This window comes from Sinohyriopsis cumingii, chromosome 2, assembly GCF_028554795.1.
Source record: "Sinohyriopsis cumingii isolate HCF-2022 chromosome 2, ASM2855479v2, whole genome shotgun sequence".
NCBI lineage: Eukaryota > Metazoa > Mollusca > Bivalvia > Unionida > Unionidae > Sinohyriopsis > Sinohyriopsis cumingii.
Window position 1 is genome coordinate 24,119,168 of NC_142962.1, and position 27,162 is coordinate 24,146,329.

The 27,162-nt window shown below is 33.8% G+C and overlaps 2 protein-coding genes across 2 annotated transcripts in view; one reads left to right on the forward strand and one right to left on the reverse strand.

Moving 5' to 3' along the window:
* LOC149804478 (intraflagellar transport protein 43 homolog A-like) overlaps nucleotides 1-16,736 on the forward strand; it is a 44,450-nt gene extending 27,714 nt beyond the window's left edge. Inside the window, exons 5-9 of the mRNA XM_089940695.1 lie at nucleotides 561-610; nucleotides 1,648-1,720; nucleotides 3,930-4,005; nucleotides 5,152-5,214; nucleotides 14,149-16,736. Of these exons, the coding sequence (XP_089796821.1) occupies nucleotides 561-610; nucleotides 1,648-1,720; nucleotides 3,930-4,005; nucleotides 5,152-5,214; nucleotides 14,149-14,274 (388 nt within the window). The 3' untranslated portion in view covers nucleotides 14,275-16,736. The remainder of the gene's footprint in view (nucleotides 1-560; nucleotides 611-1,647; nucleotides 1,721-3,929; nucleotides 4,006-5,151; nucleotides 5,215-14,148) is intronic.
* A 3,179-nt stretch (nucleotides 16,737-19,915) lies between these two features.
* LOC149804479 (spermatogenesis-associated protein 17-like) overlaps nucleotides 19,916-27,162 on the reverse strand; it is a 35,756-nt gene continuing 28,509 nt past the window's right edge. Inside the window, exon 10 of the mRNA XM_089940694.1 lies at nucleotides 19,916-20,760. Within this exon, the coding sequence (XP_089796820.1) occupies nucleotides 20,686-20,760 (75 nt within the window). The 3' untranslated portion in view covers nucleotides 19,916-20,685. The remainder of the gene's footprint in view (nucleotides 20,761-27,162) is intronic.

Consider the following 27,162-nt stretch of genomic DNA (forward strand, 5'->3'; position numbering starts at 1 on the left):
AACATGAGTAGGGCATAGTTTTTAATGTAGTGTTGATTTATTGTTATATCAGTGAGTAGGGCATATTTTTTGATGTAGTGTTGATTTATTGTTATATCAGTGAGTAGGGCATATTTTTTGATGTAGTGTTGATTTATTGTTTTATCAGTGGGTAGGGCATAGTTTTTAATGTAGTGTTGATTTATTGTTATAAACATGAGTAGGGCATAATTTTTTAATGTAGTGTGTTGATTTATTGTTATAAACATGAGTAGGGCATAGTTTTTAATGTAGTGTTGATTTATTGTTATATCTGTGAGTAGGGCATATTTTTTGATGTAGTGTTGATTTATTGTTATATCAGTGAGTAGGGCATAGTTTTTAATGTAGTGTTGATTTATTGTTATATCAGTGGGTAGGGCATAGTTTTTAATAAAGTGTTGATATATTTTTATATCAGTGAGTAGGGTATAGTTTTTAATGTAGTATAATACAAGCAAACGGGTTGGGGGGGGGTACTGAGAATCTCCAGATTCTCTAGTTTCTTTTAGTGTTTAACCTTGTGACATTTGATGTTCCAGTGAGCGCTTGAGACCCAAGAGTCCAGAAAAAGATGAGGATTCTGACCATGGTGAGTATCAACCAGCAGCCCAGCCCACATATCCAACAATCACCTGTCACAGTAATTCTACAAACTGCCAGCCAACACCTCATGTATATATATATATCCTTATTTATCAGTCAATTGTAACAATATTTTCCTATTTTAAATACATTCTAGAACTTTTTGGACTCGAAATATTTTTTTTACAAAAACTTTGTTTGCACAATTAGCAAAAACATTTGAGGTAGATCAGTGACATTTAGCAAGCGTGTTTTTAGTTTCATGTAGATGTCTTAAATAGATTTTCATGCCATTTATTATCATAATCTTAAAAAATCACTATATTTTTTTTTATTTTTTTGACCTTTCTTAGGTATGCAGTATTTTTAGAGAACATTTTTGGTTTTGGGGGTGGGGAAGATTAAAGATTTCAGCAGACACAAATGTTTTTGTTTGTAGGGGGTAGGTTATGGATTTCAGCAAACACTGTTTGTGGGTGGGGTGAGGTGGATGGAGTAAAGATTTCAGAAAACTCATTTTTGTAGGATTGTGGGGTAAATATTTCAGCACGTTTTTGTTTGTTTGGGGGGGGCAGTTTGTGGAGTGTAGATTGCAGCAAATGCACTTTTGTTAGTTTTTGTGGGAGGGGTAAAGATTTCTGCTTCTGGGGTGGGGGTAGGGTAAAGATTTCAGCCTCCTTTGGGGCTGGTTGGGGTCAAGATTTCAACCTCCTGGCCCTCTCTTTTGGAGAAATGTCAGCAATATCCTAGTTGTTTTTTTATGAAGCTGAAGCTTTTTATATACTACTTAAACTGACTCAGTTTTTTAAAATTTGTACTCTTAGAGGAAGTCTAAACTCAGGGCATCAAAAATGGCTGTTTATATCACATTCCTTACAAAATTTCATTTTGTTCACCATGCTGGATTTTTCCTTACCTTCTGTCAAGTATCAGTGTCATGGAATGACATTAATTATCATGATGGATAGGAGTGGGGATGTTTTTACTTTCAAAAACAAATCTGTTCTGATGGTTTTGTCTTATAATTTTATCTTTCTCCTACAGACATACCAGTTATACCAGACCTTGAAGAGCAACAAGAAGATGACATGACCAACCAGGTGGCTGTTGCACCAAAGTGAGTTAATTTATGAAACATTTTTATCCTCAGCTGCAGTGAAATTTGTAAAAGATGAGACATATCAGTTACATAGGCTGTCCATTTGGATGACTATTATTCCATTAGTCAGTTTATTGCTAACTATTTTTATTTTAAATTTGTGATATGTGATATATTTATTTCTGGGTTTGTGAAATTGATGATGATTTTGGGCATGTAAAATATTCAGAGTTTCATCAGCCAGGATGTCAGAGACCAAAAGTATGTCCACCTTTCAATGCTTTGATTTTTGGTTGGGGCAATTTTATAGGCACCTTTTATGCTGAGGTGCTGTAAAACATACACACACGCACGCACACATGCATGCACACACACACACACACACACACAGAGACACTTACAGAGTCATTTCATCCAGATACTATTTAAACATGAATGCTTTTTGCAAAGGATGTTTGGATGTTGTGGTATAATGAATGGTACAGTAGACCTTGTATAAACAATCTCATTAGACTATGCCAAATATATTTCATGTTTTGTATAGTAAAGTCCAGCATTGTCCATTGAAACTTTTTCAAGAATTGGTGCTAGACAGTTAAACAGAAGGTGAAGGTTTAAATGGTGGCATGTGTTTAGGAACATTTGTGATAGACACAATTAAACAGAAGGTGAAGGTTTAAATGGTGGCATGTGTTAGGAACATTTGTGATAGACACAATTAAACAGAAGGTGAGGGTTTAAATGTAGGTATATGTTAGTGTTACAGCTCTATAGTCTTGAACTAAGTAACAGAGAAGAATGAGAACCAACAAGTTTAGCAAAATTCAACAAATAATGTATTTCCTCTGCATTAAAAGTGAAAATTTAAAAAGAAATTACACTTTTGCGAATTAAATCCCAAATAGTCCTAAAAGTTAAATCACAAGTCCAAAAGTATAGAGTATTCTGAATGAATTCCATTGGTGTTCCAAATGAATTCCAATATTTAATGTGCTGATGTGTCAATAACCTCAAATGTGCTAAGATGCCAACAATATTGATGTATTACAATGACATAATCCAGAATGTCCTTGAAAAAATTCACAATTATCCCACAATAGTGATTTAGTCCAAAAATATTGAGCACTTTGCAATATCTGTGAATAATTTAAATGTATCAAATCCTCTCAAACAAAAACTGAATACAACAATAAGACTGATTCCACTTTGGATGTTAAGATAGGAATGGGTAATATTAAAGTAAACAACATTTATAAAAAAAGCTAAGATGCAATAACAGTGTCAGGATGAGGGTCATTTTCCTATCAAATTCATCAACAACTTGCTTCTAGAGCATTCATTATTTTTATTTTAAAAAACTAGACTTTGCTCTCAACATCTGTAAACATGTTTACATCCAGTTAATAATGATCTTAATATATAATCTAAAACCATAGACAAATATTAGCTATGTAATATGGTTTTTACAAAATAAAAATACATTAGTCCGGTAGGCCCTAACTTAATTACTGCCCAAGGTCAACCACACAATATTGATATAAATAACCTAGAATTATGGAGAAAAGCCAACACACAGATCAGACTGAGTATACTTAACATTAGGACAAAAATTAATATGGATCTCTTAGCATATATCTTTCATGGCAAGTCACAATTGGCAAGATCCATAAATATTAACCATGTTATCAGTAAAAGTACTGGACAGTGAGAGACACTTAAGGTTTGGTTAACGTGGAGAAAGAAACTTCTTGGTACATGAGAATTATAACATTCATTGTCCTACACAGATATTCATCTACTCACTAATACATATTTTGTATCAAAAGAATCAAGTCAATAAATTCATGTCAGACTTTTTGGGCCCCGTGCTAATATATAAAATTAGTATTATATTCAACATGGTCGTCAGTCAGATAATTACAAACTTCATTATCAACATAATTATTGTCATCATTATCACCATTGTCATTAGAATTGGGTTGAAGACAAGTAAGAAGAGGAAAAGTAAATTCATCTGCCAATACTAGAGTTTCATCTCAGGTTTTCATACGTGTATGTATCCAGTCATGCACAGGCAATATTAGAGTTTCATCGCAGTTGTGATACTTGTATGCTTCTTGTCATCCGCATGAAAAGGCACACTTATAAAGATACCAACAAACTTATTTTCACAATCATTTGACTTGATATATTTATATTTTACATGCATTTTTATCTAATATTTCAGTGTTGCTGTGAACAGAGTAGCTACCTACAGAGAGTTGGACAATGATCTCTTGAGAAAAGCTGCCTTCCTTACTCTGGTAATACAGCTCTTTTATTTTAACATAGAAATATCATTCTCATTATTGGATAAAATATGTATGACATGGTATTTTGTACATGCTACCAATTTGTCCTATGAAAATGACAAAGCCATTTCATAATATCAAACACATCATTGGTGAGTGGTATGCCTCTGTTGAACAAATTACATATCATGTTATTTTTGTGCTTGACTTGTGCATACCTTCTGCAGTGTGAACCTTAACCAGTGTGCATACCTTTACAATATTTTCTGACAGTGGAACACCTTTCAATAAAGTAGTTTCCTTTATTTTATATACGGTTTACAGAATTTTAACATCTTTACCTTTTATTGGTTATCTTGTAGTGCTACATATGTTCATTTAGTTGGAAGCTTGTATCTTACTAATTTTTTATACAGAGCTGAAGTACCTCGGTTGGTAGAGCATTGACCCATATGTCATGTGCTTGATATCCACCCCGCTTTGCTCGCATTTCCTCTGCATGATATGGCCAATAGTGTATTAAAAGTGCAATTGAAACCAACTAGCAAACCAACCAATCGGTGCTAATTTTCTCTGTTTTTTATGTTAACTGATCACATTAAGAATAAAAATTGATCCACCTCCTAAACCCAGACCTCCTGAAAGACAACAAATATATTTTCCATCTGTGTGTGTGTGTGTGTGTGTGTATATATATATATATATATATATATATATATATATATATATATATATATATATATATATATATAGCTTAATTCTAAGATAACCAGGTCCAACAAAGCTTAATTCTAAGGTAATCAGGTCTAATTTACACTTTGTATCTTTGTCAGATCAAGATGTCACTAACTTAGCTTCTTTGGTAATTATGAATTCCCAGTTGTTTAAGCACTTTATAGCCACAAAGCACAAGACTAAAATGGTGTGAAAGCTTATCCCCTGGAATTATTTTTAAAAACCCACAATAATTGTAGATTGTATGACAGATATTGCATCCCTCCCACCATGTGGGTTGTGTTGTGGTTAGACAGTACATGATACCTTTCAAATAAAATATATTATGCAAATTTTAATGTAATATAAAATGTATTGATAAACCATGTTGATGAAGTCAAGCAATAAATTATTTTTACCTTGCGGTCTTTTTTATTTTCTCAGGACAACGAAATTGATTTAAAGCTGCTAACAAAATCCTTGTGTACTGAGGCAGATCTGGTCGAGGTAGGTGTATTGATGGTGATTCTCATTTCAGCTGTGGCTTCAGGAACCATATGGTATTCGGTCTCATAAATCACTCTGTGAACAATTTTATCAGTTTACTTTGGGTAATATCAAAAGGATAATGTCCCAGTCTTGCACCTTTGTCAAATGAGGTTCTTGTTGATAATACCCAGATGTACAGAATCATTCATATTAGTGAACTTTTCTTTTTTGAAATGATAATTTATCCATACCTCTTAATATACATACAAGACTTTTGCACATAAATTATTGTGAAAGGCAGAAGAAATGGTATTTGCATCTGTTCATCCATCCCTCTGTCACATTTGTTTCAACTCCATAACTTCAAAAGTTTTACATTAAGGGGTGGAACTTGGTATATATATGCATCATCATTAGAAGATGTGTTGGGCAGGAGTTGTATTTTTGCTACAGAGGAATTTATCATTGATCCTTTTCTTGTCTGTGGCATGCTGTCTATACACTGTTAATAAGAATAGTTTGCATTTCTAATATTGGGCACATTTCTGTATTTAGCCCTATGGGCCTTTGAGTATTTAAAAAGTATAGTTATGTAAAGGGGTGTGACCCATATTTTAAACATAAGAGGATATAATTGTGCTTAGAGTGGTTTACTTCCTTGATATCATTTTATAACTTTATACAGAATCATTTGAACAATAAATGTTCATGAAAGATAATTGCTTTAATATGTTTTCAGACATTTTTTAATGAATTTTGTCATGAATTTTTGTTAAATGACCAAGAGGAGAAAATACTTGTATATTTAAAATTCAGATTTCCTGTTTTTAGAGGGACATTGGTATTTGCTTATGAACATGTAAAGGAACATAATTATCAATATCTGACAGCTTTATGTTCATTTCTTTGATCCTGTTTTATTTCCCCTATCCTTTAAGACATCAGTATTTTCAATATTTTAAGTTTTCTGTCCATTTCCTATCCACTCTATAACTTTAGAGCCTTTGAAGTTGAGTGTTGAAAATTGCTTTAATTATACATCATCATTGAAATGTGTTGTGACCACATTGGGAATGGTAAAGGTCAAGGGTCAATGTTTTATGTTAAGATTAACTTCCCACTATGTAACTTGGAAGCCATTTGAGATTAAGAGATGAAACTTAGTATGTTACATATACATCATGATTGGAAGGTATGTTGCATACATTATGGTGAGTTCAGGATCAAAGTCACAGGTCAGTATTATAAGTTTCTCATCACACTTTCCTTTCCATCATATCCTTTTATATGCCTGCCTTAAGGTAGAACACATCACATTATGATGTCTGTCCATCTCTCTGTTACCAATTTGGCTTCTGCACATTAAGTTTAGTTGTTCAAGCTTTGTGGATGCCTTGCAGTTATGATAAGTTGTTGTTATTGTTGTTTTGTTATTGTTGTTGTTGTTGTTGTAGGGTTTAACACCATTTTTCAGCACAAGATAGGCTATACATGGCAGCCAGTATTAATGGTGGAGGAAGAACCCGGGAAACCCCCGGAAAGAACCACCAGCCCACGAGAAGCTACCGGCAAGCTTTCTCACATACCAACATAAGCCGAACCTATGACTTGAACCCACACAGACAGAGGTGAGATGGCAGTGATCCGTAATGCCGAACGCTTTAGACCACTCGGCCACTCGGAGCCCCCAGTTATGATAAGTAAGAGCCCTATTTGATATCAGGTTGAAGACACCACTATGACTGTAAGAAGGAAAATGGTTTCAGCACCTCAATTCTGTTACCAAACTTTGTGGATGGCTTTCACAGAGGGTAAGGAAGGGTCAAAAGATCAAAGGTTAAGGTCACTGAGTTTGAAAGAATAAAAATGGTTGCCACACAATAACTCAAGTTCTCCATCATCAGCAATCATCAAATTTTGTGGATGGCTTGCACTTGGGGTATGAAGAACCCTATTGATTTGAGGCTCAGAAGGCCAGAGGTCAGGGTCAGTGTGACTTAAAGTTAAAAAATGGATTCAGCACAGTAATTTCATTTCTCCATCTACTATAGTTAAGAAACTTTGTGGAAGGTTTGTACTTGTTGCAAGGAAGAACCTGTTTACCAAGGAGCACAAAATCTTGAATGCTTTTATCATAGGCTTGTTATATAATTGATTATATGTTTGTCATATTTCAACAATGCAACATGATTATCTTCCTTTGTTTCATTAAGAAAGGTGATCAAAACCTTTTTTCACATGTTCTCTGTGTAAAGACTTTGGAAATTACTGTAGATGACTTTCAATCAAGTGTGTGACAAGTTTGACTTTCAATCCTCAGAAGTTGTCATGAGCATGTTGTCCTTACCCATGTAACAGCTAAATTTAACAATGATATCATGAACAGGCTTTATGCCATCATATTGCATTCATTGCATTCATGCTTTATATCAGTTGTGTAAGCAGACTGGGTGTGTCCTGCATAAATGACTGGGCCTTGCACTTGTTCACTTCCCAGCATTCCCTGAGGAGCGTTCAAGGCCATGAAGCAAATAAATGTGTAAAGAAAATTGACCTTTTCCTTCAGTGAATCATTTTACAAGTTGGAATCATTTTACTGGCAAGTGTATATGGTATTCACCTGGTAGCCTTAGCACTAAATGATGTAAAGTTTGAATTATTTTTTTGCCATTTCTTTGACCGTAATTTCAGGTGCTTAACTAATGTCTCCAGTTCCCTGTTTACTAATATCTAGTTCCCTGTGTACTTTGATGTCTATAGTTCCCTTTTTACTTTGCTGATTTCTACAGTTCCCTGTTTACTTTACTGATGTCTACAGTTCCATGTGTACTTTGCTGATGTCTATAGTTCCCTGTGTTCTTTACTGATGTCTAATAGTTCCCTGTGTTCTTTCCTGATGTCTATATTTTCCTACATACTTTACTAATATCTAGTTCCCTGTGTACTTTGATGTCTTTAGTTCCATTTGTATTTTGCTGATTTCTACAGTTCTCTGTGTAGTTTGCTGATGTCTACATTTCCCTGTGTATTTTACTAATTTCTACATTGCTCTGTGTACTTAACTGATGTCTACACGGTTCCCTGTGTAATGTTATGACTCTGTAGTCCTAAATTAAGTAACAGAAAAAAGTAAAACCAACAAGTTTTGTAAAACTTAACAAATAATTTAATTATCAAAGCTATAAATGATAATTTGAGAGAAACTTGTAGTACCATATTTACCGTATATGTTGGGACACCATATTTGTTGGGACACCATAAATTAATTTTAAAAGTAATTTTTTTGTGCACTGTATGTTCTGGGACACATAATTTTTTTCGAGTCCTAAGTTGTGAGACACCTTTTAAATCATTCGAAAATTGCATGTCGGAAATTGCACTCCAACTGAAATTTTATTTTAGAAAATATAAAACTGTGTACTTGAGATAAAACTCTTTGATCCACTGCAGCAGCATCTCATCAACACAACCCTTCTCCTGCACACGTAAGATCTATTCTTTTGGTAGATGAATATATTTTTAGCTTTCTCATACCGTGAAAAAATGTTAGAGACAACACACCACTTGAAGCGGAAACTGCAAGGACAAAAGTCAGATTTTTCAAATCTACACTAGTCTTGCTAATTCTCACACTTTTGACACCCATCTTATTGTCAGTCCATCTAGGAATGTGATCAAAGTACACTAAAGTTTCATCCATGTTAATGATCATATTGTCGGTGAAATGATCTGTTTCTCTTCTGGCCTTCACGAATTCATCACGTGATTTTATTTTGCTCCAAATCTTCTGGATGATGCTGGGTCATCGATGTTCGTGCACGAAGCACTATATTGTAAACTTTAAAAACTGTTCCATTGTTTCACTTTATTTTAAAAATTTCGTGAATACTGGTGAAAAGAAACCAAAGTTAGCTTCCATATCTCGGCCGTCTTTGTTTATTCAAAGCTAAAATATAAAAAATCGGCACACTTAAAAGGATCCAAGTCGGCTTCTGAGGTCAGCTTGCTTTGCAATAAAATAACCTTTGTATTGATATCCTTTAAAAAAAATTCGGCTTCCGAGTCCAAAGTCGACTTCCAACGTCGGCTTGCTTTATAATAAAAATAACCTTTGTCTTTGATGTCCTATCTGTAAGTTCAAAGAAGAAGTTTACTGTTGGCTGCCAGCTGTGTTTATTTACCACCAGGGCTTCTATGTGCTTGGCTGTGGATAAATAGTAATGATACTTTTGTAACCCGCGCCGGTGAAAAGATTGTCACTTGCACTCAAGTGAATGTGTTTTTAAATAATGATTTTTATTTTACAGTAGACCTGGATATAAATTATTCTTGGCTATTTTGAACCTAGCATCGTGCCATGCGTGAATGGCAGTTGTCTTCAATATATCAGTTGATTATTTCCCTCTCGTTTGCGAAATCATCAACATCTGTGCACAAAGCACTATACTGCGTCACTTCAAAATTTGTTCCATTGTTTCAATTTATTTTCAAAATTCCCGTGAATATAGTTGAAAAGGAACCCATGTTTGCTTCCTTTTCTCGGGTGTTTTTGTATATTAAAAAAAATATTAAAAAATTGATCGGCTCACTTCACAGAATCCAGTGAGCTTCTGATGTCGGCTTGCTCTGCAATAAAATGACCTTTGTATTGATATCCTTTACCAATAAAGAAAAAAAGAAGTAACCAAAGTCGGCTTCTGAGATCGGCTTGCTTTGTGATAAAAATCACCTTTTGTCTTTGATGTCCTGTCGGTAGGTTCAAAGAAGGAGTTAGCTGCTTGCTGCCAGTCGTGTTTATTCACCACCAGGGCTTCTATGTTCTATGTGTTTGGCATATGTGGTTACAATAATAACAAAGGATCATTGACGTCTGCGGGTAAATAGTAAGGATAATTTTGTAACCCAAGCTGGTGAAAAGATTGTCAATTACACTTGAGTGAATGTGTTTTCAAATGATCATTTTTATTTGCAACATACTGTCATACAGTAGACCTGGATATAATTCAGTCTTGATTATTTTGCACCCAACACCGTGTCATGCGTGAATGGCTTCTTCAAGATATCGGTTGACTATTTCCCTCTTGTCTGCGATTTTGTTGGCTCCAGTTTTCAGTCGGATAACATGTTTAAACCTTGGAGCACAACCACACACAATTGCTTCTCAATGTTCATGTGAACAACGTGGTGTGTGGTATCGGACATAATTGATACACGCTACAATATGGAATCCTACGCTTATGGATTTCGTGGAAATATTTTATTCTTAAATGCTCATGTTGAAAAAAGGAATAAATGATAACAATACAAGGTTAGTTTCTTTCTTTTTATTATCAATTCAACGTTTTATTTATCTATTTTATTGCAACGTGCAGGGGGGTGGGGGTGGGGCAAGCACAAATGCAATACAATTTTAGTTCGTTTCTTAAGTCTTGGGACATACGACCAAAGTGAAAAAATGTTTCACCGTAAGTTCTGGGACAGGAAAAAAAATAATTATTTTATCGTGTCCCAACATATGTGGTAAATATGGTATTACTTTGAGTAATTCTCAGCAGTTTCAGAACAATATTATAGTCCAATGAGCACTTTCTGTTTCCACTGAATAATCCAAACAAATGTTTTTTCCTCTCAAATAATATCTAAATGCAACATAAAATAAATCTGCAGACTTGATGTTACAACAAGAATAAAAAAACTGCCCAGTCCGAGCTATTTATATACAGGCAAAAAAACTAAAACACATATCATCCCTACTACTGTGTGACAAATCACAAATTTCCAACAGCATAGAAGAAATCACATGATTTAACCAGTCATTTTGGAACTAACTTAATTCTTTTAGGAAACCATCTGTTGAACTGTCCAATGGGACAAAGGCCAAATAGTGTCAACATATTTACTGATAATTTTATTATTGGTAACTGTAAACACATATGAAAGGATCTGTTTTATAGATCCTACACAATTTTATGTTCTTTAATATTTTAAAATAGAACCTATTTATATGCACCAAATTCAGCTATAGATAACCACTACATTTTACAGTCATGAACAAAAATTTAAAAAATCGGCTAAAATCATGTACAAGAAGTTACAAAATATATAGATATACATAAAAGTACTTTGCTGTTGTGTACAATTCCCAGTGTAATTTATTGATGTTTATAGTTCCATGTACATGTATATTGTTGTTTATAGTTCCTTGTGTACTTTACTATTGTCTACAGTTCCCTGTGTACTTTGATATCTACAGTTCTCTGTGTACTTTACTGATGTCTACAGTTACCTGCATGCTTTGGGGGACCCGAGTGGCCGAGTGGTCTAAAGCGCACTCTGTTACGGATCACTGCCATCTCACCTCTGTCTGCGTGGGTTCAAGTTTCGGATTCGGCCATTGTGGGTATGTGAGAAAGTTTTCCAGTAGCTTCTTGTGGGTCAGTGGTTCTTTCCAGTGTTTTCCCGGGTTCTTCCTCCATCATTAATACTGGCCGCCATGTATAGCCTATCATGTGCTGAAAAATGGCGTTAAACCCCACAACAACAACAACCTGCATGCTTTGATGCCTACAGTTCCCTGTGTACTTTGATGTCTATGGTTCCTTGTGTACTTTGATGTCTACAGTTCTCTGTGTACTTTGATATCTATGGTTCCCTGTGTACTTTGATGTCTATGGTTCCCTGTGTACTTTTGATGTCTATAGTTCCCTGTCTACTTTACTGATGTCTACAGTTACCTGCGTACTTTGATGTCTAGAGTTCTCAGAGTACTTTACTGATGTCTACAGTTCCCTGTGTACTTTACTGATGTCTACAGTTCCCTGTGTACTTTGATGTCTATGGTTCCCTGTGTACTTTACTGATGTCTACAGTTCCCTGTGTACTTTGATGTCTATGGTTCCCTGTGTACTTTTCTGATGTCTGCAATTACCTGTGTACTTTGATGTCTACAGTTCTCTGTGTACTTTACTGATGTCTACAGTTACCTGTGTGCTTTGATGTCTACAGTTCTCTGTGTACTTTACAGATGTCTACAGTTACCTGTGTACTTTGATGTCTAGAGATCTCTGTGTACTTTACTGATGTCTACAGTTCCCTGGGTACTTTACTGATGTCTACAGTTCCCTGTGTACTTTGGTGTCTGTGGTTCCCAGTGTACTTTACTGATGTCTACAGTTACCTGTGTACTTTGATGTCTGTGGTTCCCTTTGTACTTCACTGATGTCTACAGTTCCCTGTGAACTTTGATGTCTATGGGTTCCCTGTGTACTTTGATGTCTACAGTTCTCTGTGTACTTTACTGATGTCTACAGTTCCCTGTGTACTTTGATGTCTACAGTTCTCTGTGTACTTTACTGATGCCTACAGTTCCATGTGTACTTTGATGTCTACGGTTCTCTGTGTACTTTACAGATGTCTACAGTTCCCTGTGTACTTTGATGTCTACAGTTCCTTTTGTACTTTGTTGATGTCTGTGGTTCTCTGTGTACTATACCGATGTCTACAGTTAGCTTTGTACCTTACTGATATCTACAGTTCCCTGAGTGTACTTACTAATGTCTACAGTTCCCTCTGTACTTTGCTGATGTTGACAGTCCCCTGTGTACTTTGCTGATGTTGACAGTCCCCTGTGTACTTTGATGATATCTTTAGTTCCCTATGAACTTTATTTATATTTAAAGTTCCTTGTGCCTCATAACTTCTATTCCTCTAGAACTTGAAACTGTTAAGTATTTGATTATTGTCATTGCTGTACATGCAATATATGGGAGGCTCAAGAGACAAGGTGTTTAAGTCCACATTACCACTCAAAATGAAAAGAAGGCACAGAACCAAATAACTTGTATATTGAATGCCACCAAATACTATAAGCTTGTATAGTGAATGAAAGGCAAACCTGCTTAATGTCATTATTCAGAACTACGTAGGTGGCAGTGCAAACGCATCCATCTCATGCTGCATGTAGGTGGCAGTACAAATGCATCCCTCTACTGTAACATGTAGGTGGCAGTGTAAATGCATCTCTCTAGTGTAGCATGTAGGTGGCAGTGCAAATGCATCCCTCTAGTGCTGCATGTAGGTGGCAGTGCAAATGCATCCATCTCATGCTGCATGTAGGTGTCAGTGCAAATGCATCCATCTCATGCTTCATGTAGGTAGCAGTGCAAATGCATCCATCTCATGCTGCATGTAGGTGGCAGTGCAAATGCATCCATCTCATGCTGCATGTAGGTGTCAGTGCAAGTGCATCCATCTCATGCTTCATGTAGGTAGCAGTGCAAATACATCCATCTCATGCTGCATGTAGGTAGCAGTGCAAATGCATCCATCACATGCTGCATATAGGTAGCAGTGCAAATACATCCATCTCATGCTGCATGTAGGTAGCAGTGCAAATGCATCCATCTCATGCTGCATGTAGGTAGCAGTGCAAATACATCCATCTCATGCTGCATGTAGGTAGCAGTGCAAATGCATCCATCACATGCTGCATGTAGGTAGCAGTGCAAATGCATCCATCACATGCTGCATGTAGGTAGCAGTGCAAATGCATCCATCTCATGCTGCATGTAGGTGGCAGTGCAAATACATCCCTCTTGTGCTGCATGTAGGTGGCAGTGCAAATGCATCCCTCTAGTGTAGCATGTAGGTGGCAGTGCAAAAGCATCGATCTCATGCTGCATGTAGGTGGCATTGCAAATGCATCCATCAAAGCTGAGCCATACATTGAAAAGCTAAACTTGTAACATTAAGGCAAACTTGATTTATGTTAAGAATTCCATTCAAGTTAGAACCCAGAATTACACTTTTCCTTGTGTAATGGTACACTTAAGTAAAATGAAATAAGGCACAGTTGATGAAAATTTCATACAGTAAATGTCTATCATATATGCACATGCACAGATAAATACACAATTGAATTTTGCTCAGCAGTTTATGTTTTGATGCTTTCAGGAGGACAAGCCATGGGATTGGGACCGGTTGTTTACGGAAGTGACATCAGAGATTTTGACCCAGATCGAGAAAGATGAACAGACAGACCCAGAGTCATCATCTTCCTCTCAGACTCAGCTGGTTTAATCGCTCTACACATTTTTGATTCTCATCATTATTATCATATGACACTAGACTCATACTGGAACTATTATTATGTATATTTTATACTTTATTGAACACAAGATAACAAATTAAAAATGTCAACAAAATCTTCTACTGATAACTTTATCTTTTTTTGTAAGCAAGTTTTGCGGAGATGAAAGTTTTTGAAACAATACTGTAGCAAATGGAATACAGTATAATCTGATATAAGTAAATTCTTGTTTGAGTGACAGATTGTCATTTATAATCAAAATTATCATGCATTGATCAGTTTTACTCTCAATGCAATGGGAAGAGCAACCACATGCTAACTATGAGCAGTGGCAATGATTTAAAAAAATATGTTTCAGCAACACTATGAATGATCATAACACAAAACATAAACACTACTGTCTTTATTTATTCCTTTTTAACCAGAATTTCTGAGTAGAGATTGCTGGTACAGTACATATTCTTCTGAACCATGATGCACAAACAAAATGAGGGAAATAGTTGAATGTGGTTACAGATTTCCTTAAATTGACATGATAGAGTGGTATGTTGTTGTTGTGCAAGTGATCTAAGGCTCTATTATCTTCAATCACTTTGTCTTGCAAGCATTTTCAGTCATGGACGCACATGATTGATCAAAAGTTTCTGTTGTTTGTTTATTTGTTGTGAAAACCCATATAATACTGATTATGTCGTGAGAGGTCTTTTGACCATGCTTTTCCTGGTAGTATGACAATTACTACAGAAAATAAGTTTGCTTTTCACTGTAGCAGGATAATTACTGCAGTAAATGTGTTTGCTTTCCACTGTAGCATGACTGGTACTGCAGTAAATGGGTTTGCTTTTCACTGTAGCATGACTGGTACTGTAGTAAATGTGTTTGCTTTCCACTGTAGCATGACCGGTACTGCAGTAAATGGGTTTGCTTTTCACTGTAGCATGACTGGTACTGCAGTAAATGGGTTTGCTTTTCACTGTGGTGGCGCTCTACAGTTTCTTATTTTGCATAAGGTTAGAATTTTAAAGAAAAAGAATTTCCCCGGCTTTCCTCACTGGTTATTTAAAAAAGACTCTGTATATCTTAGGTATAATTCAAAGAACCTTTACTTCCCTTTATTTTGGTGTATGATTGATGGGTGAAATATGGGTTATAGAGTACACAGCTTGGCCGTACTCCAGATGTGCACCTTTCAAAAAAGTGCTAGCTCCACTTGGTCATTTTCACTTCCTGAACTTCAGAGGTAAATTGTATAAAAAAGAGCCGATAACTTTTTTTACATTTTATATATTTGGTAATTCATTCATTGCACTTTCAGAAGCTGGTATTGTCTAGTCTGGCAAAATTCATTTTCCCTATTTTAATAGCTGCTATGGATAGTGTACTTTATACTAATTCAGCCTGATTTTTTAGCACAAGGAAGCAGTCATTTTTGTTACCAGTGTGCTTAAATCATGTACAGTTACAAAAGTACAATATCCAAAGAAATATCATCCACATTACATTAATGTAGCATAGAGGTATGCCAAAATTCTCTCGATCGTGCATGTTTTAAATGCAAACAACTTCATCTTACATATGTCACTCTCTCAAAAGTACATAATAACTGGTGAGCACCCCCTATAGCATGACTGGTACTGCAGTAAATGGGTTTGCGTTTCACTGTAGCATGACCAGTACTGTAGTAAATGGGTTTGCTTTTCATGGTAGCATTGCAATTACTGCAGTAAATAAGTTTGCTTTTCACTGTAGCAGGATAATTACTGCAATAAATCTGTTTGCTTTTGACTGTAGCAGGATAATTAATGCAGTAAATGTGTTTGCTTTTCACTGTAGCAGGATAATTACTGCAGTAAATGGGTTTGCTTTTCACTGTAGCAGGACAATTACTGCAGTAAACATTTTGCTTTACATAGTAGCATGACAGGTACTGCAGTCAGTGAATGGTTTGTTTGGAGAGTTACAATCTATAATAACCACGGTGAGTTCTTAAGGTCTGTCTTTTTCTGTTAATAAGTTATTTGCATTTTCCACAAGAATTAATTCTATAATAATTCTAAAGGTTCGTAGTCTTTGTTCTTTTATCAACACTACTGTTGTTAAACCCCTATACAATGCCAAACAAGCCACAGTCAGAGATCTTGTTGTTTGTTCGCTTACTACATTTGTTACATTTTTGCATTTGTCAGGTTGATCCATTTTAGTATTTATAGTGTGGGTGACATAAGTTTTAGTTTTTTGCTAAAAATAAATTTATTACAATATATGGAGAGGAAAATTGCTACCTACGTAGTTAATTCAGGGATTTAATTAACATGTCATGTGTAAAGTCCCTGGTTCACTTTACAATTTATATGTTAAATGGATGCATGTGACTTTAAACATTTTCTTGTAGATGACTCCATGTAATATTTAAAAGGAAATGTGAATAAAGAATAAAATATATGTACAGTAATTATGGATATTTTTTTCTTCTTCTAAAACCCCAGTTGAATTTCAGGCTTGAAAACTAGCCCTCCATGACAGTCTTGTTACAAGATACCTGTCTTGAGAAGCCATTCCTTGTCTGTCAAGATGGGTTTTACTGTACAGTTTGTTCATTTATTTTCTTGGCATTTTTATGTTGTATTTAGTAATTTCTTGTGTAAATTCTTAACTACCTTATACAAATATGGTGATCCACATAGTTGATCAATAGATATTGGTTCTTTAAAAATCCACCTTAGAAAATGTGAATACACATCATTTAATTAGCTTGTATTGAAACCTTTCACGCATCTGGCATAGAATTCACAGAACTTTTGAGTTTCAATTAAAATTTTGTTTCATCTCAAATATCAGTGTTTAATGCTCATTTTTCACTGGCTCTTAGTCAAAAATAAACTTCTGATTAAGACTTGAGAGTTGTGTGATCTCAAGATCCAGACTTCTGAAGTATTATGCAGAGTTTATGTTTGTTCTGTAACAATTCTTTTTACGATTATCATTTTTAGTCAACCCCACAATTAGTGGGAAATAAGACACGTCACTTTTCTCTTGCTGATGGCAAGTCATTGTCCACAGTTTGTGAAGGTTTTGGTTAAAGTTTTAATTTGCAATGTTTCTTAAAACCCATAATATATTACCTCATACTTGGCATGACTCATAAAGCTAAGAATCTTGATTCTATAATGTGCATGATTGCAGCTTTGACCTCGGGGTCAAAGTTAGTCATAGAAAATTTGCATCAAGGTTTTGGTCAGTAATGTCATTTGCTAATATTTCCTAAACCCCTTTTTAGAAATTTCTTCATACTTGGGATGAATCAATATGAAGGCGGTGCTCTACAGATATTACGAACTTCTGAGGGAGTGACAGCAGTTAAGGTGAAGCTGTTTGCATTTGCAACATGAACAATGGTGAGAATGTTGGCATACCTCTATGTTACTTTCATGTACTCTGGCTGAATTTTCTTTCGATATTATACTTGTGGAAATTGTACATGATCTAAGAACACAGCAAACCATAGTGACTGCTCCTATGTGCTAAAAAAATAAGCCTGAATTAGTCTAAGTACACTATCTTTAGCAGTTATTAAAATTGGGAAAAATGAATTTTGCCAAACTAGACAGTAATGGCTTCTGAATGACTGAATTACCAAGTATATAAAATGTAAAAACAGTTATCTGCATTTTTTTTAGCACCTTACCTCTGAAATCCAGGAAGTGAAATTGACCAAGAGAAGCTAGCCGTTTTTTGATACATGCACATCTGATGTAATGCCAAGCTGCATATGACACATATTCGACCCATCAATCATACACCAAAATAAAGGGAATTAAAGGTTCTTTTAACAATACCCAATATAAACAAAGTAATTTTTAAATAGCCAATATAACTAGTGAGGAAAACGGGGGAAATTCTTTTTCTTTAAAAATCTAACCCTGTGCAAAATATGAGATTGTAGAATGCTGCCGAAGCAAAATCAATTCATTCTTTGACACTCTTGTCCCTTTTGGCATCAAGGTCACAGTTATAGAAAATGTATCGGGATTTTAGTTGAAGTTCATTTGCTTATAAACTCCTTGCTGGATGAACCACTACGATGCTAGACAGTTCATTCTATGACACATGATTGCATCTTTGACTTCGAAGTCAATGTTACAGTCATACAAAATGTGTTTTAAGGTTTTGTTTAAAGTTTTTTCATTTGGTTATATTTCCTAGACCCTATCTTTGACAAACTCACTTTCCCCTTTTGCCTTGGAGTCGGATCACAGCCGTATAAAATTTGCATTCAGGTACTGCTCATGTTTCCTAAACCCCTTTTATTTTTTTGTAAATACTACAGCTCAGTCATTCTAAAGCTAAGGCAATTCACTCTGTGACATACTCACTTGCCCCTTTTGATTTTGGGATGAAGGTCAGACTTTATAGTGATGCTTTGGTTGTGTGCTCAGCATGCCAATCCTGGCCTTCATGTTTGTATTTTTTAAAACACTGATATTGTAACTGGCAGTCAAATTTATGGTTATGCAAATGAGAGAGGATGGGTCTTAATCAGAAAATCCTGTCAGTCTTTTCTGTCACATGCTATAAAGATTTTGGATGTAAACTGGGGGCATTTTGAACTGGTAGCTTATAATATCATGCCATTATTGATGTCACAAACTTGAGGTCATGTCATTGCAGTAGTTGAGGGTATCGAAACCAAATGACTTTTTTTTTTCATTAAAAGGTTGCAGGATTAATATTAAAAGTTCATGTATTTTGCTGGTGGTTGAAACATAATCTGATATTATTTTCAATGCTAATCCTTTTTATATTTTCTTCACACATTAGCTGGATGTTCATGTACCAAACAATTTGTAAAGTATCGCTATGGTTATCTCTTATTCAATAAACATAAAATGGAGGGATCATATTTCCTCATAACGTTTTTAAATTTGCAGTAGTGAATAATATTGGTACTCAGAAATAAAACTGAAATTAGTTTACATTGTGATTCATACAAAATGATCAATGGCAGACAAAGTATATTTCTCCTGATGTCACACCTGTGACAGTATTCTAATTTTGAAAATTGAACAAATAATGCATATCAAGGTGACTCAAACCAAAACATAAACACTGTGGGACGTCATGTCATATGGGCACATTTCTGGTTGTCTCATATTGATTTTATGCATGAAAAACTCGGCATGAAGATCAGTAACTGTTACTTTTTCAGTTTAAATAGCTACATGTCTGGTATTGATGTTTTCTAGTCTTGTTAGACTGGATAGGAATCAACAAGGTTAAATCGTTTTTTGTTTTTAACAACTTACCAGCAAGCTATCACATAGGTCAGATCTAGTCATACAAACACACCGAAACTGAATAACATTAATGTTTTCCTCATGTAATGATCACATACTTTAATAATGATGAAATTTGTATGTTCCGTCCTTAATTCTGTAGCTTAACGCAACTTAAATAAACAAATTATTCTATATTTTGAGCGAATTTGATTTTATTTAACTTATCTGTGAAAATTTATATGAATGAGAGACATTACTGTAACATTTAGGACGTTTGGTCTATGAATGTATTAATAATACATTTACTTACCAAAGTCCATTGTCTAAACCATCAAAAAAGGGAAGGAATCAAAAACAAATTTGATGGTATTTATTGTATGTACAGTAAGTTATGACATTTACAATGCCTGTTTATATGTTGTGTAAATATTTCTTAATATCACAGTGGAAATGTAAAAACAAAAAATGCACATCTGATTTACAATATTTCAAACTACTTAAATATCTTCCAAAGCCAAAATCACCAAGGTATATTTCAAGCCTGACATGGATAATATATTTCATAACATAAAGTGTAAAATCTCAGATTTGTTTATGTTTAAACCTAAAATAATCAACAAAAAATAAATCTTTCATAAAATTTAAACTTTCTGTTGGAATTATTATCATAGAGATATGATTACACTGCTCCATGTACAAGTTGGTTGTAAGGGTTACTTCTGTCATGTTGGTATTGAGATTTTCTCAAAGAACTGTTTTGATGACTGAATACAGTAATAGCTACATAAACACAATAACTATATCCAAACAAGAAGATAACACATGATTCATATACGTCATATATGCCTGACAATATTTCACTCTTCATAAGAATTATTTCAGTGTCATGACTCCAAGTATCATTCTGGTTTTTAAATACAGATCTTTAAAACAAAGGTCACTGACAATGGAAATTGTGACTCCATGTCAAGGAAAATTTTGACTCCATGCCAATGAAGATGTGACTCCATGTCAATGAAGATGTGACTCCATGTCAATGAAAATTCTTGAAGCAATCCATACTGTATAAATGATAGATGTTTTCCTGATTTTAAAAAAACAACCAGCAAACTTCACACTGGTCTTTCATACTTGTCCTTGTGAGTAAGTGTCATTTAACTTGTCAAATATTGGGATCGGAGGCACCAGTGTTCTGAAGGGCTGAAAAGACAGAAAGAATAAAATGGTTCACTTACCATAACGTTTATATAGTATAATTTACATTTGTGACGCCGTCAAGTGGTTAAAAAAATGAAATGTGGAAAATGTTTATATAGTATAATCTACAGTTGTAACGACATCAGGATGTTTACTTCTATAAGTTTATCACTTTACGTCTTTCATGCTTTTACTTATGTTTTGAGCATCTTATTTGGTAAAATTGTGCCAGCTCTGTATGTTTATGGCTCAGACACACACACAGACATGGCCACACACACACACATCATGAAAAAAAAGAGATTTACCCCTTTTGTTAGAATTAACATGACATTTACAAAATATAATCTCTGTTCAGTAATGGCTTACATTACAAGCTAATTCAAGTTTGTAAAGTATGGAAGCAATTATGGAGCAAAACATTCAGGTTATTGTATCAAATGTAATTTGATTAGTGTGTGAACCACCAGGAAAGCAGACTGATTTTGTGCTCATGAGAAAAATAAGCAGAAAAGAACAATAAAACAGTAATACAAAATTATAAAGCAAGTGCCAGTTATACCAATACTGACAGAAACAGGAGTACCACAAACAGCAAATTATGTGACTGTTTTATGACATTTTCCCTTCCATCCCTTCTTTAAACTTGACCACAGAGGTAGAGATGTGAACTATACCACTAATTAGAGATTTTTGACTACTGTACGAGAAGGTGTGAACTTGGATAAAACTTCATTAAAATATCTGCAGGGTTAAAAAGTGAGAACCTGGATAAGGAAGCAGTCACTGATGTATATATTCCCTTGTTTTGACCTTGACCTGGAAGCAGGAGGAATGACGGAGTATACAAGACACTAAGTGAAGATGTATAACAGGCTAATACTTTATTTAAATCAAAAGTGATACCTGCACATTAGAGGTTACTGATTTACATCATCCATTGCCATATCTTGGACTGTAAGGCACTGTGTGTGGCTACAGTTGCAACAAACTGTTTAGGCATGATGGTTAAGGTTTCATTACAAAATCTTAAGTAGTTTTATAAGTTAAATTCTAGACAAGGATAAATGTCAGAGTTATAATTCCCCTTGCTGTGACCTTCACCTTGAGCAGAGGACATGGCTATGGTATGTGACACACCATATGCACCTGATATATAATTGGTTAAAAGTTCAATCAAATATCATAAGTTCATGAGATATATTTTGCCTTGCTGTGACACTGACCTTGAGGCATCACTAAGGAATGTAACAGTCATTATAATTACTTCGGCAACATTTCATTAAAAGATCTACAACTGTTACAGAGTTATGGAGTGGACAAGTAAATGATAGCAGACAATGCCATGATGCGGGGCAGTCATATAACAATGTAACATAATAATAATAATAATAATAATAATAATAATGATAATAATAATAATTATGCTTATTTAGATGAAGCAAACTGATATTCCATTCTGCCTTCTACAAAAGTATAATATGTATGATAGTTTATAATATGAATTATGGACAAGAAATTTAGCAAATACAAAATATTCACCAGTTTCATCGTTATAATTTGGGCTTTTTCCTGTATAATTTCTTGTGATTAGTTTGTTTTTTAACTTTTATAGTAATTAATGTATTTTCTCCCTCACATATATTGTAGTTCTACATTCTGAATTATTTAATTTCACCAAATTGTCCTCAAAGTTTTCATTAGTTACTTTTACCCTGTTAAACATGTTAACTAGAATAAGTCACAAATTTCATACTTTCTCTTTTACTCACATTTTTTACACTAATTCTTAAAGTTTTTTAGAAAGCATCATGTAAGCAGGTACAAAAGTGAATATGTACTTATTAAACACAAATGAATTAAATAATTATTTGCATTAATCGAGCAATAAATAATTCAGTACACCTATGAATGTCACATTTTCTAAAGAATTGAAGGTTTATACGATATAAACTATTTTACATATACATTTTTTAGCTTACTGACAATATTTTTGTGATAATGCAAGAATAAGGTTACTAAACAAGGAAATAGCTAATAAATAAATATTCTTGCTTTTATCATTAATGAATTGTAATATTTTTAAATTTTACAAATTTAAATTCTGCAGTTTACTACAAAACAATGCATTTATTACAATGAAATGAAAAAGGAAAAAAGCATGATTCTTCCTATCAAATTTAATTTAATTAAAATCTGGAGGCAGTAATCGTAAAGATTTTGATTTACTTTATCATAAACATATGAAAGAAAATAATATTTCTTCAATCACAAAACTAAGTAGATATCTTAAGTTTTTTACCAAAAACCCTGTACTTTAATGGGTGAGTTTCTGTTGATTATGTCATTTTAGTCTTGATTTTAAACAGCTTTTTAAATTTTACAACTCACCTTTTGGGTTATTGTTAAATCTTCTTACATGATGACTTTTCAGAATACTTGCAGCTAAATTTTGTGAATGTAAGTGTCATGATTTTAATTATTTCTATTCAGATGTTATCATTTTAGTATCACTGTTCATTTCTATTCAGATGTCATCATTTAATTATCATTGTTCATTTCTATTCAGATGTCATTATGTAAATATCACTGTTTATGTCTATTTGTATGTCATCATTTAAATACCATTGTTTATTTATGTCATCATTTAAATACCAATGTTTATTTATGTCATCATTTAAATACCAATGTTTATTTATGTCATCATTTAAATACCATTGTTTATTTATGTCATCATTTAAATACCAATGTTTATTTATGTCATTTAAATACCATTGTTTATTTATGTCATCATTTAACTACCAATGTTTATTTATGTCATCATTTAAATACCAATGTTTATTTATGTCATCATTTAAATACCATTGTTTATTTATGTTATTATTTAAATATCACTATTTATTTATGTTATCATTTTAGTATCATTTTTGTTTCTATTTGGTTGTCTTGAAGTATCATTGCTTATTTCATTTCAGATGTCTTGAAATATCATTGCTTATTTCTATTCAGATGTCTTGAAGTGTCATTGTTTATTTCTACTGGACATCTTGAAGTATTATTGATTTTTTTTTATTTGGATGTAATCATTTAAGTATCATAGCTTATTTTTATTCAGGTGTCTTGAAGTATCATTGTTTATTTATATTTAGATGTAATCATTTAAGTATTATTGCTTATTTTTATTCAGCTGTCTTGAAGTATCATTGTTTCCATTTAAATTTCTTAAAGTATCCTTGCTTATTTTAATTCAAATGTCTTGAAATATGTTTATTTATATTTGGAAGTAATCATTTAAGTATCATTGCTTACTTTTATTCAGGTGTCTAGAAGTATCATTGCTTACTTCTATTTAGATGCCTTGAAGTATCATTGCTTATTTTTATCTATTCAGATGCATTGAAGTATCATTGCTTATTTCTATCTATTCAGATGTCTTAAAGTATCATTGCTTATTTCTTTTCAGATGTCTTGAATTATCATTGTTTATTGCTATTCGGATGTCTTGAAGCATCATTGCTTATTTCTGTCTATTCAGATGTCTTGAAGTATCATTGCTATTTCTTTTCAGATGTCTTGAAGTATCATTGTTTATTGCTATTCAGCTGTCTTGAAGTATCACTGCTTATTTATATCTATTCAGATGTCTTGAAGTATCATTGCTTATTTCTTTTCAAATGTCTTGATGTATCATTGCTTATTTCTATTTATTCAGATGTCTTGAAGTATCACTGCTTATTTCTATCTGTTCAGATGTCTTGAAGTATCATTGCTTATTTCTATCTGTTCAGATGTCTTGAAGTTTCATTGCTTATTTCTATCTGTTCAGATGTCTTGAAGTATCACTGCTTATTTCTATCTATTCAGATGTCATGAAGTATCATTGCTTATTTTTTTCAGATGTCTTGAAGTATCATTGCTTATTTCTGTTTATTCAGATGTCTTTAAGCATCATTGCTTGTTTATTTTCATATACCCAGTATACTGTATTATAAACTGTTTACTCTAATACGTGAGATTAAGTATTTGGAGCTTTCTACAGAAAAAAGTTCATATTCATGTAGTAGTCAGCCAATACAAAGTGTTTGCAGCATTGCTTTTTTTCATATCGGTCTTTCTCAAGTCAGGCATGCATGTAATACATGTACATTCTCATAATAAGTACCTTAATGATGAATGTGTGTAGCAACATGTGGTGGTAAGAGAAAGGTCAACATGGAAGAACTTTCCACTGGAAAGGTCAATATATTGGCTCTGTTTGCATGTTAATGACAGTGAAGATAAATCTTGTTAGTGTAAATGATGACTAAGTTTTTCTTTTTTTTAACTTTGATGTTTATAGTTGTGTGTAAGGGAATTCTTGTAACAGGTTTCAGAATAGGCAAAACTTTTTCTAAGTTATGATTTTGGTCTTGGTATGTAAAAATAGTCATTTGAAAAGTATGTAAATGAACAGTTACCTTATTTGTTAATGTGTAAATCTCATATTTTCTATTAGGTAATTAGCCATCCAATCAGTGTTTATATGATGGCACATCAGGGTCTATAATGTTTATTCTGCATATGATTTTAACAGGACCCTGATCTGATACATATTATATAACACCAGCTCTTGGTCCATGTTGTTCACAGTTTAGAGTATACTGTACACAAGTAAAAACAGTGATATCTTTACACTCCAAAAAGCATTTAATTCTCATGGGTCAGTGGTTCTTTCTGGGGTTTTCCCAGGTTCTTCCTCCACCATTAATACTGGCCGCCATGTATAGCCTATTGTGTGCTGAAAAATGGCGTTAAACCCTACAACAACAACAACAACAACCAAAAGCATTTAAAATATTAAACTGAGGGTCAGTACCATTAAAACATAATAGAGGGTCAGTACCAGCTGCCACATAGAAATACTTACCCAATTATTTTTACTTATTCTTTTTAGTTCTGTGAAGACTTTCAGTAAGCTAGCGATATAAAACATTTCTTACCTTCAGATTGTGCTCATTAAACAAAACTGCCAAGATTCATAGGGCAACTGGTGCAGACCCTTCAGTAATCATTTAAAAAAGAAAATCCTTGTTGAGTAAATCAGGGTTTAAAGAACTGAGGTTAACCTACATCAACATATCATTAATAACTCAAGCCACTCTCATGTGAGATTTTAAATGCCCATTGCTAGTTTCAGCATCTTGGTCACCCCACACATAGCAACAATATTCTGAACAAGGCAAGATGAGGTCTACAGCCAAGAAATATTTTATTATAATTTTACATTAATACTATTTTTACATAAAAAAAACCCCCACTAAATTCATGGCTAAAACTTTAGCTCTCTACTTGATCTGATGAGTGCTAGTGGGTTTGGACAAACTTTTTTTAAAAATAAAATAAAAAATTAGCAACAATTTTGAAAATTGTTTGAGAAACTGAAAAAAAACTATATTAGGTACTAACTTGAACCAATATACAGTCAAACCTGTCACTAATGTACACTCATAGTTAAAAGCAGAACTGACTGATACCATGCACCGAATATTATTATTATTTTTATTATTATTAAGATTGCTTTATGTGCTATGTATTACAAAATCAATAAGTACTTGTTCTCTTCCAAATTTATGTTCTGTACAATATTACTGTATCCTATTTACAGTTATAAAAAAACAATATCTGGATTAGTCAGTTGCTCAACTTGCCTAGATCATAAGACAGGTAGCTTATGTGAGACATATGTGATGAACAGAAAATCAAAAGAAGCTATATGTGGCTGTTCATTGTGATCCATGAACTGAAACTTCACTTGCCTTTACAGACACATTTGAATACTGATAAACCCTTGACCCTAATGAAAAGGGATGCAACTCATATCTCTTCTCAAAGAAGAACTTTTTTTCAGAAAAAGATTTAATTCACTGACAAATAGATGAAGATATCTAACTATACCTGTCACAGTGACATATAATGTGACTTCATTTCTGCTGTGATAATGTAACTACTTTCCCCATCATCCAGCAAACACATCTACCCTAATGATAAAAATGCCTTGCATTTGACTTTGACACATTGACACCTTTGAGTTACACTGTCCATGAAACTGGAGTTAGGAATGAAAGCTAGACAAAAACACGATAGCACATCGATTAACATGATAATCCTTTATCTAGATCAGTGGTTTTTAACCAACAGGTTGCAACCCCAAATGTGTCACCATGCTGTTTTGAGTGGGTCTCAGAGATCTCCCTTAATAATTTTAAATTTCCTAACACCACAAATCTAACCTTATGAAGCAAAATTTCTGTTTGCATAGATTGAACAATGCAGATACACTCTAGTGACTCTTAAGGCAGAGAGAAACCATTTATTTGGTTAGAAAACAAATTGTCGCTGACTGTGGAAGGCAAGTGACTGTTACAA